The sequence below is a fragment of the Nannospalax galili genome, unplaced genomic scaffold (assembly GCF_000622305.1).
Source record: "Nannospalax galili isolate Female #2095 unplaced genomic scaffold, S.galili_v1.0 scaffold127, whole genome shotgun sequence".
In the NCBI taxonomy this organism is placed as follows: Eukaryota; Metazoa; Chordata; class Mammalia; order Rodentia; family Spalacidae; genus Nannospalax; species Nannospalax galili.
In genome coordinates, this window is record NW_008360326.1 from 1,035,233 (window position 1) to 1,052,732 (window position 17,500).

A 17,500-nucleotide genomic window follows, 5' to 3' on the forward strand; every position below is an offset into this window, starting at 1 on the left:
TTCCATTAAACAGAAAGTCAGAAAGAAATCATGAGCACCCAGAGGCTGAAGGGCGGGAAAAATGAAAAGTTCATACAGTTTTAATTTTACATGATAAAAAGTATTCTGGAGGTTGGTTGCACAACAATGTGAATTCTATTAATGTAAATGAACCCTTCAGCTAGAAATGGTTATGATATAAATATCATGTTATGAAGATTAAAAATTAATTAACAAAAAATTAAAGTCTTAAGCTGTGGCATGCATTCTAGTAAGATCATGGCAATGAGCCTGATTTTCAGAAGTATCTGCCTTGTTATTAACATTCTTTTCTTCCCTGTTCTCGATTTAAAAAGGGAAATGTTTTGTACTATGGAAATGTTCAGAGATTTAACAATCCCAAACCCAGAATAAGAAAGGAACCTGGCAATCTAATGATCTAAGCTATCAAATATACTTCTCTACTCTGTTCACTATGTTCTGCATATCCTGAGGATATGTTCCCAACGAAAACATCCGAAGAAAAGAAGAATTTGCCTCTGGGAAAAACCAGCTCTGTTGTGCATGGAAGCTACCCTAGAGCTATTCTTTTTACGAAGGAAAAAAATGAAACTGTTTAAAGAAGCAAATGTATGTGTCGTTCACTGTAGCTCAGTTTCCAATCAGAAATTATGTTTTAATGGAAATGAACTATTTCACACTAGGGGCATAGGTTTGGGAGCATTTCTTTCCACATATCCGTGAAGGAAAAATGGTTATATGTCTTTAATTAGAGGTTTCCAGTAAGCACATGAAGGTCACAGAAATTAATCATTGACCATCCTAAAGAGCAAATATCACTGACCTATTTTCCACTGTACTGACTAATATAATTGACTTTGAATATTCTAAAATGACTTCGTATGCATGAAAATTCTACTTATTGCTATGGAATTTTTTTTGATACTGGAATAGATTAGTCATTTTGCAAGCTGCCATGCTGTTTCTGAGTTTGATTTTTCAAATACCAGATATGTTTAAGCTTTTTAAAATTTTTTAAATTATGCATATGCATGTACATCTGTGTGTAAGTAGGTGCACATGTGAGTGCAGGTGCCCATAGAGGCCAGAAGAGGGTCTAGGATCCCCTGGAGCTGGAGTTACAGGTGGCTACATGATGTGAGTACCGGGTACAGAACTTGGGTTCCCTGCAACAGCAGCACATGCTCTTAACTGCCGAGTCATCTCTTCAGCCCCCCAGATATGTTTAAATCTCTAATGAATGGAGCCAGACCTCTACATAGCATCTTCCACTGCCTGTGTTGAGACATTCTTAAATAAAAGGATAAGTAGTGTTGGATCAATACATTTATAACTGAGTTTTGAGAGGTAGTAAATGTTAATGACTTTTACCCCAGTATAAATGAAAAATATTTTAATCACAATTTGACATCCATGTATGGGAAACCAGTAAAAGTCCATATATTCTGTGATGGATGAGAAAAAGTTATAGAAGGAGTTAAATCTGAAATTTAACTACACTGCTAATGTTGGATTGGTTCTCTGATGTAAGAACGTAAATCAGGATCAATATTATGGGATGCATGAAAATCACGACACTAAGGAGTCACATTAGGGCTCTCAGCACTTACTGTAATTTACTACTTTAGTTTAAGAACAACATAGGTATTGCACTTTCAGAAGCTTCATTGATCATTAACAATAAACAAATTCCGTGATCATAATTCACTCTTTTAAAGTATTCATTAGTTGGGTTTAGGGAAGGCTCCATGGGTAAGAGCACTTATTCTGTAAGCATGAGGATCTGAGTTTGACTCTCCAACACACATATTAAAAAGCCAGGCATGGTTGTACATGTCTGCAACCTCAGCACAAGGGATTGGAGGTAGGTAGACCCCAAGAGCTCGGTGGCTAGCTTCCAGTTCAGTGAGAGACCCTATCTTTTTTTTCTTTTTTTTTTTTTCATTTTATGTGCATGAATGTTATGCCTGCATGTAAGTGCACCTATGTCTTGCAATGCCCGCGGAGGACAGAAAAGGATATCAGATCCCCTGGAACTGGAGTTACAGATGGTTATTAGCTGCCATGTGGGCGCAAGGATTCAAACCTGGGTCTTCTGCAAGAACAACCAGTGCTCTTAACTGCTGAGCCATCTCTCTAGCCCAAGAGAGACCCTATCTTAAGGCAGCACGGTAGAGAGCTATAGAAGAAGACATGTGATATTCTGCTTTGGCCTCCACATGTGCACACATGGGTGCGGGAGCCCACAGGCTCACATGCATGCAACCCAACATACACACACACACACACACAGTATTTGTTTGTGAAGCCAGGCATGGTGGTACAAACTTGTAATTCAGCACTCAGGGAGAAGAAACAGGATTATGGGTTTAAGGCCAGCTTGGGCTACATAATAAATTCCAGGCCAACCTAGCTAGAGAGTGAGACCCCATCTTAATATATAGACCAACTTTAGATTACAGATATTCCAAAGCCCCACATAAATGTCCTGCCTCCTTCATCACAAGCAGAGGTTCAGGCATATAATTGGACAATGATTCATAACTAACTCCATTTCCAGCTATGATGGACTTCCCCATTGCTCAGTGCTCCCAGATGCATCTGAATGAGAATTGTAATTAACATGATCATAAAAACTCTAAAATATCATGGACATAAAATGAGAAAGCTGAGACACTTCTGCACTCTTGGTAGATAAACAGAGGACATGGGTCTCTTTCAAATTTAAAGGTGTTTAAAAAAACACCTTTATATGTTTTAAATTATATGTATTTATGCCCAATGTGGGAAACATTTATTTTGTGCAATCAGAAGTTCTCTTTCCCATCAAAGGAACTAGAGAGAAAAAGAGGTAACACAACAGACAATGAGAGGAAGAAAAATCAGAAACACAAGAACAGACTGAATAGGCTGTAGCAAAAAGCTGGAACCGGAAGGAAAAGTCGCCAATGAATAGGCGCTTGGCATTTTGGAAGGTTGAACCTGCTGGCTAAGGAATGAATAAAATGGGGGCATGTGTGGACCCTAAATGGCTGTCATGCTGAGTATGCCCATTGGGAAAAGTAGGAAGTAACAGCCTCCCCACTTAGCAAACTGTAGGAGCTTGTTTTCACTCTTCTGTGGACATGTAGTAAATTGTTCCACATGTTGGATGTTATGCCAGGTGCTGGAGATATGACTGTAAAAGGTTAGACCTGGTAATGTTCCTCACAGAGTGTGTTCTAGATCTGAATGGATTTCATCAATTCAATAGCCATGTTTGTTACAAACTTTAATGGATTTTTTCTACCCAAGGGAAAAGGACTATAGCTTCTTTCTATACCTCCTGGAAATTTTTTCATAATGCAATGCTTAAGGGGAGTATTATGTTCAAATAATGGATGATGATGCAAGTTCTTAGCCCCATTCCAAGCCTATCAGTATAAATGGATGGCAAATATACAATTTGCCTTTCCAGTGTGTGTTGCACGCATCCTGATTACTTCCCAAGCACAGCTCTGCACTGAGCAATGGCTAAACAAATGCAACACCATCATTGGTGCTGTACTTAAACAATCTCTCCTGTCCACACAATCATGAATCAAGTCTTAAGCTCCTAGTGTGTGCTAGTTTATGAGGTTTTATAGATGAAAAGGCATGGTTTCATCAGAGAAATATCCTGTGTCTGCAACAAACCATAATGCTAGGCAATGAGTTCTAAAGGCCAGAAATCTCAGTTATAAGAGGCTTTTGTTCCTTGCCTCACATCTCTTTGGATGCCACATGTCAACTTGACCTCTTAAACTCTACTTGAAACTGTCTCTCCAATTGTCCATGAAGGCTCTCTCTTTTGGCTCAGATTATTTCAGAAATAACACATGTAACTTTCTTCCAGTCTAACCTCTTCTTAAAATGTACACTTTGGCTGAATCAAATTCATTACTTTCAAGAAAAAATTCAAGCTCTTTGAGTAACAGAACAGTCTTCAGGATTTGGACTTGGCCTCGCTGTGCAGCCTCTCTCCTGCCTTTTCCATAGGAACCTTCTATTCCACATGAGTCTACTTGTCTATGTCTGGAATGCTTGAATCTGATCTAAACCCACACAGCAAAGACTTGGAGTAAGTATTACCTCCTCTACCAGGTTTCTTCCTTCTACCTCCACACCCTGAAATCTGAGTTAGATAACCCATCTTCACACACAGAACCCTGTCCATCTGCATACCACAAAGCTTATCTCTCTGTGTTACAATTGCTACTCTGCCTTTCCATCTTCTCTCCTAGATTAATTATTAGCATTTTGGGGGGTAGAAATTCTGTCTTATAAACAAACCAGTCAGTATTAAGGAACCACACAGATGCCTGGGAAGCAAGAGAAAAGGTTATAGTCTAATATCACAGAAGGATTTATACTTATCCTTGAAGGATAGGTAGGAGTTTTCTAGGTGAATGCATTTCTTTCTCATTTGTCCAAATTAAGGTGAACTAGATAAGGTAAATTAGAAATTTTGATTCATAGAGATAACTAGAGCTAAAAGGTAGATAATCTAATGAGCACATTTATTTGTAATATACATGGACATAGTGTTTTGCATGTCTGCTTAATTATAGCTTGTTTGTTACATAGCAAATCATCGTGCTTGCCCTGAATACACCAGCTCTAATTTAGCTTTATCCAAGACTACATAAATCCAATTAAACTGCTTGTCTTATGAGGAAAACTGTTTTCAAAACTTAATAGAGTTGCTTTATAAAGGAATTTCATGATCATCTGTATATTATACATATGAGCAATAGACAAGTGGGTATCAACTGGTTCAAACTTAAGAGAGTTACATTTCTGGTCATTTTCCCCTCTTCTGGGTCACACATTCTAATATGGCTTATTAGTTTTTGCTCTGATGACAATAATAACAATAAAAATAAAAAGCTAATTTTTATACACTGTGAAGTTATCATATTAGCTTTTGAAATCTACTTGTGTAGACTTAAATACCAAAGACACATCAAATTTGAAGTACTATAAATTCTTTCTCAAATGATAAAAGTTAATAAGACAACTCTATTATTAGACATTCTTAGATTCATGAAAATACTGTAACTAGGTTCTTATGGATCATTTTATAGAGAGACCTCCACTGAGCAGAATTCAGAATCATTACATAATATCAGACACCTTTGTCACTGTTTTTCTAGTATAAAGCTAACTAAAATAAAATCACTTGCAGTAGGCAGATTTTAACCTTAATCTTGTATTACAGAGAGTGTTGATATTTATTTTTTCTTTCATGGCTTACTTTGGATTTCAGGACTTCAGGAAATGGAGGGAAGTGTTCTTCATAGGTGCCATTTTGAAGAAAAGATTTTCTAAAGCGAATTGTGGACTGCAGAAGCCTTAGATTTTCTGTAGAGAAGGGAAGAAGAATTACTTTGCGTGAATCATAAGGTTACCTGGAAAACACATCTGAAAGATATCTTTATACTGATTTATTACTAAGGATTTTTAAGGATAATAACAAAGTTCCATATAAATATAAAATGAGTGAAATTAACCTTTCCTTGAACTATGTGGACTACAGAGTTCATTATTTTTAAAATATTCACACATATGCTGCTTAGAGATAAAAATATTTCTAGTAAAGGTGCTACACAGTTTTTAAATAGAGCTTTTATTTCCGACTTTGAGAGGCCTCAAGTTGAAGTGTATGGGGAAGAATAGGTTGTATAATCGCTGCTTGTAAGTTCATACTTCTGCCATAATTAATGTCTGGCAAACAAATGCCAGGCTTAACTATGCACTGTATTGTTTGCTTGTTATCAAGTTTAAAAAATATATTTTGGTGTAGGATAAAAGAACATGTATATGTCTCTTGAAAATATGGGAGATTTTTTTCTTAAAAAATGAGAAAATAAATATTTAATATAATTGCAGTCTTCATAGCTGCTCACACAGGCACAAAACTGAAAATGAAATGTGAGAATGCAGGGACTAAAATAGTCCGACACACAAGTGCTTATTTGGATAATCTGAGTGAGCTTTGCAGACCTTGATTGTTCTTGATCTTTCAACAGCTTAAGACCATGGATGACACAGAAAATATCAAAAATGTTTGTGTGAGGTCCTAGTGACTCCAGACCCTTGGAAGTTTGTCCAGATTACCTTTATCCTATTATCTGGAATGGAACAATTCTACTAAAGTTTGTCCAGGTGACCAGGATCACTAGTAGCAGCAAGAGAATAATAACATAATAATATGATTAGATATTCACTTTTAGTATTAAATCACTGAGCTGAAGCTGATACATATGAAAAAGGCTTTCCTTTTTAAAAAGTTTTTTGTTTTGATGAGCAAGTTTCTTAATACTTTAGAACAGAAATAGAAACCATAGTAGAGTTAGAGAATACTCTATTACCTTGTGATCCCCTGGCCAAATCATCTGTCATATTTCTTACACATGCCAAGTAAGGGAAATAAGGACTATTTGATGATATGTTTAAGATGGCATCTTCAAAGTTCTCCAGGATCAGAAGCCTGCAGAATTAGAAGACCATATGTGATCAGGTCATGTAAAACACATAGAAACCATAGTAGAGTTAGAGAATACTCTATTACCTTGTGATCCCCTGGCCAAATCATCTGTCATATTTCTTACACATGCCAAGTAAGGGAAATAAGGACTATTTGATGATATGTTTAAGATGGCATCTTCAAAGTTCTCCAGGATCAGAAGCCTGCAGAATTAGAAGACCATATGTGATCAGGTCATGTAAAACACAAGCAAAGCCATCTAAATTGTGTTCTGTTGGCTGGGGTACTGAAACTCTGTGAAATCAGATATATCTCTTCAGCAAGCCCAGGTGTATAAAGGTAGCACACCTCTGAGTGTGTGTGTGTGTGTGTGTGTGTGTGTGTGTACACACTCTGTTCCCTTAGCTGCCAGGCTGCATCTCTTCCCTGTGACTTCTTCCCTTACTGTCCACTGTTACATTTGTATATAGTGAACAAAGGATAAATGTCAAGGCCCTCTTGGTTCATCCACCTTGAATTATATTGAACAATAGACACAATAGCTAATAAAAACCTCTGGCAGATATTTAACTTGCATTGTAGCAAAATGCTAGTGGGAAAGACATCCTGGCATATCTAGTAAATGTAGGAAAATGTGTTAATATTAAAGAAGCCTCAGGATGTTTGGATGTGGGCTAACAACACTGGTCCTGAAAGAATTTTAAAAAGAAAAAAGGTAAATGTTAAGGCATCTCTCTAACTTGGCAGTAGAACATGCAGTGGCACGTAGTCAACCATAACTTAAAATAGAACTCATAAATTCCAGATAAATTTTAAAGCATCCACTCCAAAAAGTCCTTTCGTTTAGGTATTTCCTTGACTAGAGAGACTAAAGACTATAGATAACACCTTACTTGGTCACTTTAGACAATTGATCTGTGGACAGTGCCATCATTTATCAAGGCCTCCATGTAGGTGACCAATGCCATTATCAATTCATAAACAAAGGACAGAAGAGTATATGCTTACACTAACTTGCATGTGTTAAATAAAAGAAATCATCTATCAGGTAGATTTCCAAAACACTTTATAACTATTAAAAGCTCAGTAGTAATGAGATAGCTAACAATATTAACTTCATTATATAGGTTAACCATGTAATACCAAGTCATGTATACCTGTAGTCAAGTTTCATGTACAACCCATCATGATATCAGCAAGTCAAGTCAAGGTCATAATGATCAATATTCTCAGAGTACTACTGTAACATAGAAATCAAGAAAGAGAGAAAGAAATAAAAGAAGGGAGGAAGGACGGAGAAAGAGAGGAAGAGAAAGAAGGAAAGAGAAAGAAAGAAAAAAGAAAGGGAGGGAGAGGAGAAGGAGGAGAAGGAAGGAAGGGAGGGAGGGAGGGAGGGGGGGAGGAAAAACTTGAGCTAGTATTTTGGAATATATAACCGCTTTAAGCATGTTGAAGGAAACAGGAATTCATCTTAGAAAGAAGATCCTAAACATAAACCAAAAGACAGGATCTAGGAATACAAAATGTCAAAAAAAAGTGGATTGTGGAGGTAATTATAAATACGGTGATATATCTATTATTTGGGGTGGGGGAGGAATAACCCATTTGTTTTATAGTAGCAACAAGCACAGATTTCCAGATAAACTTGTTTCTTGTGAGAAACTTGAAGGAAAGATACATTTAATTTTATAGCCCACTCTTTGCTTACCCTGACAGTATCTATATCACAGAATACTTAGCATTTGCATGTTCTACTTCATTGCGTAGATACAGTCATACATAAAAGAGGTCAAGGAAGCTGCAGAACCATTAATTAGACAGGTGGCACTGAGGCGTCTCGGGGTGGGTACATGCAGGCTAGTTCCTACAAAGGCGGTCCTCTGCAAGTCTTCACCTTTGCCCACTCTTCCCAATATTAACCTTCCTCTTCCATAAATATGACAGTATATAGCCAGTTCCACCAGGGGCCAGTGATCAGCAGCAAAATGTCCTAACCTTCCAGATGGAGTAGAGCTAGAGACTCACGGTATTGTAAAGCTCAGAAAAAAAGAATAGTTGAACTTGAAACATTCTAGAAATATCATGAAAACCTTTCCCTTACTTTCAAAGGAACATTTGATGCCATTTTTTAGAATGAATTTTTTATACTCAAAACTAACAGTGTCACTGTTTTTGCATAAACACCCAATGAGTCCTTTAAACCATTAATTTAGGATCCTTAGTTCAAACAACTTTTTTCTTCACCAGAGTGTTTACAATAAAAGTAAGGTATGGATATGCACACACTGGTGTGCACATATGTATGTGTAAACAAATATACACATAAATGTAAGTTTTAAAATGACCTTAGAACACACAAGCAATAAGCGAGGGCTCTGTGAGAACAGGTTTATTAGTAGTTTTCATTAGAAAGCTCTGGATCAAAATTATCATCTTGTGTCGCTCTTTCCACGCTGTAATTATTTTAAAGTGGAACTGGGAAGGAAATCCAAAGACGAGAAATCCCTTAATTTCATCCATCACAAGAACCATCTTACAAGTATTGAATTCTTTCTAATAAACTGTCTTCTAGCTATCAGCAACTAGCTACATTTGCTGAGGAGTTTGCAAGACAGAAGTGCTGAATATTGGCAATGCTACAGATGCCTGCAGGCTCTGATAGAGATACGTGGCATCAGCAATAAGCACCCACTTGTGTGAACGTAAAGGGTTTGTAAAAAATATTATTATGCAAGATGTCTATCTAGAAAGTATATTAAAATGTCTCACTGTCTGAAACACAGCACCCTGACTAGCATGAGACAGTCCAAGGATTCAACTGCTCCATAAGAAGCCTGGGTCAGCCACCCTGGAGGAGGAGGATGGCAACAGGAAGAAGAGGAAGTGGCCCCTCTTGCTCCTCTCTAAAAATATTTTAGTACCATTGTTCAACCTTTCCTCATCTTTCTATTAGCTTTTGTTTACAAAAGTCTCCACTAGCATAAAAACTCATTTTAGGTGACCAAAGTCAGAGAACTGCAATAGTATAATTTATCAGACTAAAGACTAAAGGATCCTTTACCTACAAGCCCATCTACTCTAAATTTACCTTGAACTACAAGAGTTTATCTCATCCAGTTAACAGGGAGCATCCCTATCCTAATTCAGAGTTACTACAGAAATCTGTTCACGTTTATGATCTTTAGACACCATGGTTACTGATGTCATTTCCCCCACCTAATCCTGGGATTTTACATATCCCAATGGAAGTCCAAAATTAAATTATCTACAATCAGCTTTGCCTCACTGAATACCACTGAAAGCAAATAACACTTTCATTATGCTAATTAGGCTTTGAAATATTTTTATTCTTTAAAAACCCAAAGAAATAACAATTAAAAAAAAAAACCCCTGGATATTGCTGATGGTCTGAAAGTTTGTGTCCCCTAAATTTTCATATATTGATATTCTGACTGCCAAGATGATCTTAGAAGTTGAGGCCTTTGAGGACAGAACTCTTATGAATGGCAGGGATACCCTTATAAAAATCAGTCTCAGAAAAAATATTCTATCCATGATCCAGGCTCTTGTCAGATACCAATTCTGCTCCTACCTTGATGTCAGACTTGCTCCAAAGTGTGAAAAATACATTTCTATTGTTTATTAGGTGACCTAAGGTATTTTACTATAGCAGTTCAATAGGCCAAGATAGATGCTTACATATTTTTCATGGAGAAAGGCCTTCAGAATATGAAAACTAGACTCTTGCCAGATTCTACTCATAGACATAAAGTAACACATCAGACATGACAGATCAGATCTAGTTGTGTAGTCTTTGAACTGAAAACAAGATTTTAATGCTGTGCTACCCAAATTATATTGAATAATGTCCCCCAAATTAATTTCAACTTCACTATATTTTAACAATGTCCTTTGATTATCTATTCCATGGTTTTCCATGCTGATAAGAAAATTAGGCTTATGAGATGTTTTGTTTATACAGACAGTTAACCCACAATTAGGGAAAAAAAAAACTTACTGTGCAGCCAGACTGCTTGGGGACAGTGTCTGTTGGTCACTCACACTCCATAGGTGTGTTGTATTATCACCTACAGCAATAACACACAGGTAAACATTGAATATTTTGTTCCAAGACAGCTTTCTTCTCACTAGAAAATCATTTCAAATCAAATTAATAGGGAAAAGTACAAACATTTAATAAGTGATAGTTTTGTTTTCTGTCCCAGTTAGCTTTCTATTGTAATGAAACACCATGATCAAAACAACTTGGGGAGGAAAGGGTTTATTCCAGCTTACAGCTCCTGGGTCACTGCGGGAACTCAGGACAGGAACTGACGCAGAGACCATGGAGGAATGCTGCTTGCTGGCTTGCTCCCTCTGGCCTGAGCTTAGAGCCTACTTTCTTATATAACACAAGACCACCTGCCTAGAGACGGCATAGTCTTAGTAGGTTGGGCCCTCCCACATCAATTAGCATTAAGAAAATGCCTCACTGGCAAGGCCATAGGATAATTCCATGGAGACAATGGCCCAGTTGAGGTCCCGTTTTTTCCAAATGTGTCAAGTTGACAACTCAAGCTACCCAGTACAAGTTTTGTTGGGAGCATTTAAGATATTTATAGGAAATTGATTTCTATCGATTAAAATAATCACATGGTTCAAATATATGCATTTTCAACAAATTTATCCATACATCACACCACCACATTTTTTTTTGTCCCAAGACCTGTTTTCACAGATGGACTCTTAAATATCATAATGAAGATTGAGTACCATGCAATTTGTTAATAAAATGAAATCACTTTCAGTCTTATGGGTCACTGGATTGTTTTCTTTTTCTTTGGGGCTTAAGTTGTTTAAATTGTAGCACTAGGAAACATTTGCCATTCTTAATCTATAGTTTCTCTTTAAATAAGCAGCCAGTGATCACTTAACACAGCAATGAATGGAAATTGGTTAATGTAAACAGGATTGTGCTGAGTTGTCTCAACTAAGAAGCTGCAGAGTGCAGAAGGAAATTACAAAGTTTGGTGCAATTAAACCATATGCAGAGATCTAATTCAGCATCAGAGCTGCCCCTAGAAGTTAGAAAGGTCACTGATTGGGCTTGGTGCATAAGATGAAAAGTAAAAGAGAAAGCTGGGATGGGATTCACATGAAAAACTGGACATGAAAATTCTTTAAATGGTCGTGACATAAATGAAAACATTATAAATTCATTAAGTCATCTCCTTTAGGAAAATAGCATCATCCTTCTCTTCAGATGCTGTTCATGTCTTAGAAACAGGCCAGACTTGCTTTGGTGCATCATTTTTAACATTGGCCTCATTGCTTTCGGTGGGATGATGTTATCAACTTTCATGGTCCTTCCTTGTTTCTAGACAGTGCATCCGACAACTTTCTGAAAAGGTCCTGATGCACAGCTGTGCAGTCACCCATACTCTTTTGGTGTTCTTTGTTTTATTTAATTAATAAAGAGTATCTCAGAATATAAAATCACCGTGTCCACCTTCTGTATCATTCATTGTAAGCTGGCTTGATCTCTAATAACTGTCAGAGTGGCCTTTTTAGTTTTCCGTTCCATGGGGTGAATTTTCCTGAGTTTCATTCAAAGGGCAATTGAATATCATTGCCCTACTTATAAAGCATGTATCAGCAAGTTGAAAGACCAACAATGAAGATGCCCAGAATAAATAAACCTAGTTAATAATGGTAATACCTATTACTTATTGATATCCATACATTGAATAATCAAGGCTAGAAATGAATTGAGACTAGCTTTTTCAATGGAAAGGTAGGCAGAACTGTGTTTCCAAGATCAAAGCATGCCAATTTTGAACTTCTGTGTGATGCTCCTGGCAACTTCATTGGCATTTGTACACTCTCTGGTTATGGAGTTTCTCTTTTTCATTAAGCTATTAAAGTGGGTAACTAATAGAAATTAACTTTATGTTATCAATGAGAATTGACTCTGAAGTTAAATAGAAGTTTTCCCCTCTGGCCACTCAGGGTTATAACGTATTTTGGAAGAAATACTCTACTAAACAGACCTAAATGAACTGGAAAATGTTAAAATCTTTAAAAAGCAAGTTTTATTTCTTTGATTTTTGTAGAATTAGGCATTTTTTAAAAAGACATCTAGATAACTTTTATTCATTACTGAACTTTTTTTATTATTAATATGTTGATTAGCACACAAGGAGTGGTTTTCATGGTGGCATTTTCTTTTTTTATATTTATATATATTTGGGGATGGGGCTCAAACATGCCAAGATACACGTGTGGAGGTCAGAGGACAACACAGGAGCCAGTTCTCTTCTTCCACTATGTGGGTTCCAGGAGTCGAACTCAAATCATCATGCTTGTCAGAAGCATCCTTACCTGGTGGGTCATTCTCCTCTCTCCCCTGCTTGCTGGACCACTTCTCTAGTCTCCCCCTCTGCTTTCAATATATACATGTTCCATTACCTTCTCTGATTCTCCCACCCCTCCCTTTAGAGCACTCTCTCCACTCTTATTGTCTCTCTTCTACTTACACACACACACACACATACTCACTCACAAATTTAAATGCAGAGTCCACATTTAAGAGTGCACATGTGGTATTTGTCTTTTTGAGTCTGGCTTATTTTACTTAACATAATGATCCTCAGTTGTATCCATTTTCCTTATATTTTTTACATCTGAAAACACCATCATGTATCTAGGTCATATTTTATTTATTCACTCATCTGTTGATGGACATCTAGCCTGTTCGTATACCATAGCCATTGTGAATGGCACAACAGTAAACACAGATATGCAAAGATCTCTGTGGTATTCTGGGTAGAAGCCAATAAGGATTTTTTCAATGGCAAGCCCCCTGAGTGATCTTGTTGAATTTGTGAATTTGCAGAAGAGCAAATGCACATGATTCACAAAGCCAACCTCTGTTCCTAAAACTCACTCTTTCTAAATGGAACCACTAAAACTTATTTCCTGGGAATCAGTGATCCCAGCTAGAGTATGAATAGAATCCCTTAAAACGGAAATTTAGACAACCTTCTTCCCAAGAATTCGTTGGTATGTCCCTGTTTTCAGGGCTGCTGAGGAGGCTTCTGAAGGTACACAAATGTGTTCCTAATTCAAGCTGGATCATAGACGCACCATGAGGAGCAGGAAGTGCATAGACATCAGGATATATCGAAGGCTAGGGGATGGCTATGAAAACGTGTCATGTGAGAAGAAGTATGACATGTCAAGCTACATCCCATCAGTGGCTGAAGATGGGAACAGAGCTGGGGTCTGGTGGTAGCCCATACTAGCACATCCTAGTGAGAAACTATGGATTCAAGTGCTTTTATCCAAGAGTGAGAGAGAGCAAGAGAGAGAGAACATGAGTGCTGCCATCTATAAAAGAGCTCAGGGGACCTGTCTGGAAGCTAGACAGATAGACAGATCCAGGGTGCTCTCTTAGACTGCTTGCCTGCTGACTAACACCTGTGAAATGCTCACATTCCTTTTGTCCAGTTTCTTTGGCTGTGAAATGGGAAAAATAGCTGAATATCATAGAATTATTTTGATAATAAAAGAAATTTTAGGTAATAAAGCACTTAGAGCTAACACAATAAATACTATTATTTCCTCATTTTGAAGAGTGTTGCTGTGAGACCTAATGGGCCAAGAAGCAAGGCAGCCCATGAGATACTACTCCCTAAGTGGAAAAGCACGGAGATGAAGCACTGGGTGACCCAGCCAACATGACGGGTCCGTACTTGTATCCAGAGACTCTTGTGTAGTTGAATTGGAATTACTGGTTCAAGCTTGAGTTTCCTGACAGATTCCCAGAAATACCTATAGCAATTTTTCAAAGGCTATTAATTTCTGTTCAAGCAAGTAAAGGCATGGAATTAATGACTAGTGGAAATAGACATGAATTAGTAGCATTGCTACCTTCAGTCTGGTGAAGTCCCAAGTGCATAACTTCAATAATAAAGAAGAATTAGGCCCATGAAAATTTGTAGGTAAAATTACCATTTCTGGTTGTATTTCCTTGTTCCTTGACCATCCAATGGCATGCTTTAATACTTGTTAAGGTCATCAGTGCAGTCATAGACATAAATCATGGCCATTGTTAAATATGAAAATACAGTAACTGAATTATGCCATTCACCAGGAAAAGGGTTTTACTGTCTAGTTATTAAGAAGTACTGTTTACTTTTTTGGATTTTAAGGCACAGATAAGCTTTTTTCCTTTGGGGGAAAAAGTCTTAACTTTATCACTTTGCTTCATATTAATTAAAAGGTGTAAGTCTGAAGATGAAAAGAATGGTTAGGAAAAATGTGAAGTTCTTAAGCCGTTAAAATGTAAATATGAAAAAAGCACAGAAGAAATAATTAGTTTGTTCACACACTGACTGGTCTTGTGGCCAGGACTTTTAGAAAAGGAAATCTCTTCTGATGTTGATCAAGATAAACTTAAGGGCAATCAATCTTGGAAGCTAGTCACTGATTCTATAACTGTAGATCTAAAAAGCTCTTGACCAACAGAATCTGACATCTAAGAGTGCATTGGATGCTCCAGTAAGAATTCTTCAAAGACTTCTCAAGCCTGCTTTTCACATAGAAACTGGCAAATTGAGACATAATGGGAAGTCAGCTTTTCAATTCACACCCTCAGAATGCTGACTTTATAATCCCAAAGTAAAAGTCTACATAGCTAAAAAAAACTAACAAACTTAGAAAAGAAAGCATAATTCTAAATTCACTAAGAAGAGGTAAATGTTATGTGTTTACTTGGGAAGTGGGGATTTATTCTCAGAGTTCCAAACCTGTGTGTGGATGTGTCTGCATAGACACCTGAGTGCCTCCATGTGATCAGTAGATAATGACATTGTATATATTCAAAATGTTAAAGGTGACATTTTCAGACTCACAGGCAACATGCTACCCTTTGTCTTACTGGGGGAACTAAACTTTACTGGTCTATTATTTATGTATTTTCAAGAGGTTTGTTAAGAACATTTTTTTTAAATCAAGTTTAGAAATGGGAACAAAAATCTTGCAACTCAGTTTAGGATTTTGTTTCAAAAAAAAAAAAAATCTATGAAATCTATTCGTTGAGGCTCACTCCCAAGCATAAACTTAATTTTTCGAGCTAAGAGATCTCATGTTCACACAAAGAAAAACCCTAGGAATGCACACCCTCTTTTTAACCATTGCCTCCTTTTCCCACATCTCAACTGGAGACATAGATTTACAGAGAGTGTTTATCCCCACCCAAGAATAACACCAATTATACCTGATTGTTTCAGTCCCACTGACTTTTGTTTTTGATGGGCTTTGTGACGCTGAGTTTAATACAGTAGGCAGGAAATATAGTACCTTGAGCTGGGGAATCCAGAGTGTTAAGCAGGTGTTTAACAGACTTCTGGAGGGTATTGAATCCTTCGTTAGCTTGAACACGTGGCTGAACCTTCTGTACTACCAGCAGCACCCTAATGAGTGGAAAAACAATTAAACCAGACTGTGTTTCAAGATTTTCAGACAGAAACAAAAGGTTATTCAAGGAGAAAATGGCTGCAGTATAGAAAATTATTCTTATAACATAAAAGCAAGATGCTGCCTTTGTAATTTAATTACTTCATTGTCTATTCATGCACAAAATACCCCCAAATCGTTCTTGAACCAGAATAGAGAACTTTATGTTTCCAGAATTTTAAGGACTTAGTCAAGACCTTGAAAAAGAGAGCAAAGGTCTCCTCAGGTTTTTTTGGTTTTATTTTCCTTTTAAGACTTTCCTGTTAATGTGTTTAAGAAAAACAACTTGCACTAAAATGATACCTTCTTTTTTAATTAAAGGGGAAAATTAAATGTTAGAAAATGATTTTCTTTAAAAGTCAAGCTTAGTCAACAGATCTGGTTTCAGAAATAATTATTATTTAAGCATTTTTTTGCGTATTAGTATTTTGCTGGACAAATGAGATGTTTAAAAAAACCAGAGCTTGTGCTAATTAAAGACTGTGTTCTTTGTCTCTCAGTTGCACACAGGCATTGCTCCAAAGGCTGCTCAAAATTGATACCAAAACTAACTGGCACTGTCTTTATTTGAGTCATGTAACCAATAAGATGGGCAGTCTACCCTGGGGCTAGACGATCAGCAGTCACTTATGCCTGAGTTCATCCCATGCTTTCAAACAACAGCTAATTATCCAAGAACTGTCTTTTTTCCCTTTCATGCTCATTAGTACATTTTAAAAAAGAATTGCAGCTACTGTGCAAAAATGTCTGAATTTCACAAATACTGTGATTTATGCCAATAATCAAAATTGAGTCAGTCCTTTAACTTGAGCAGTACTTCAGCCATCTACTATTGTGGAGTTGAATATAGTACAAATTATTACTAGATTTTCTTTATTAAGTGTCTCAGGAAGCAGAACATTTGCTCCAGCACTCGATCCAATCTCTGATTGTAGACTTTCATGGTATGTTACAATATTTTTGCAGTCTTTCAACATTTTAACTAAGATCATTTTAGTTTAGTACCCTAGGTATGAATGAAAGCTAAATTTTAAAAGTGTATTCTAGGTCATTTCTAGCACAATAGATAGATGATAGATAGATAGATAGATAGATAGATAGATAGATAGATAGATAGATAGAGATGTGTTTAGAGAAATATACATAAATTATAGATGCATATATTTCAAAAATTTGATTCTTCCATGAGTTCATGAAGCCAATTTGATTTGCCCTGTTTTGCAGATGGGTAGAGTTTTTAAAAATTAAATAACTTAGCAAGGTTATCTGTTTAGTAATAAGTTGAGCTGGGGTCTGGCTAACTTCAAAGACTATATGTAGCTTCCGGCATAGAAACTGCCCCGGCATGGTGGGGAGGAGGAAGGCAGAATGTTTATACATATAACCACAGACATTGCCAACTTATCACCCCAATTGTGCTCGAAAGTCTTGACCATAGATGTATGGCTGTGTTTCTTTCATTTCTTCCTTATC

General features: G+C 36.9%; 1 protein-coding gene across 1 annotated transcript in view; it reads right to left on the bottom strand.

The window, feature by feature from the left end:
- Nucleotides 1-17,500, bottom strand: part of Abca12 (ATP binding cassette subfamily A member 12) — a 168,568-nt gene that overhangs the window by 78,536 nt on the left and 72,532 nt on the right. Inside the window, exons 8-11 of the mRNA XM_008825667.2 lie at nt 15,872-15,984; nt 10,527-10,596; nt 6,593-6,711; nt 5,276-5,382 (exon numbers count right to left, since the gene is read on the bottom strand). Coding sequence (XP_008823889.1) covers nt 5,276-5,382; nt 6,593-6,711; nt 10,527-10,596; nt 15,872-15,984 — 409 coding nt within the window. The remainder of the gene's footprint in view (nt 1-5,275; nt 5,383-6,592; nt 6,712-10,526; nt 10,597-15,871; nt 15,985-17,500) is intronic.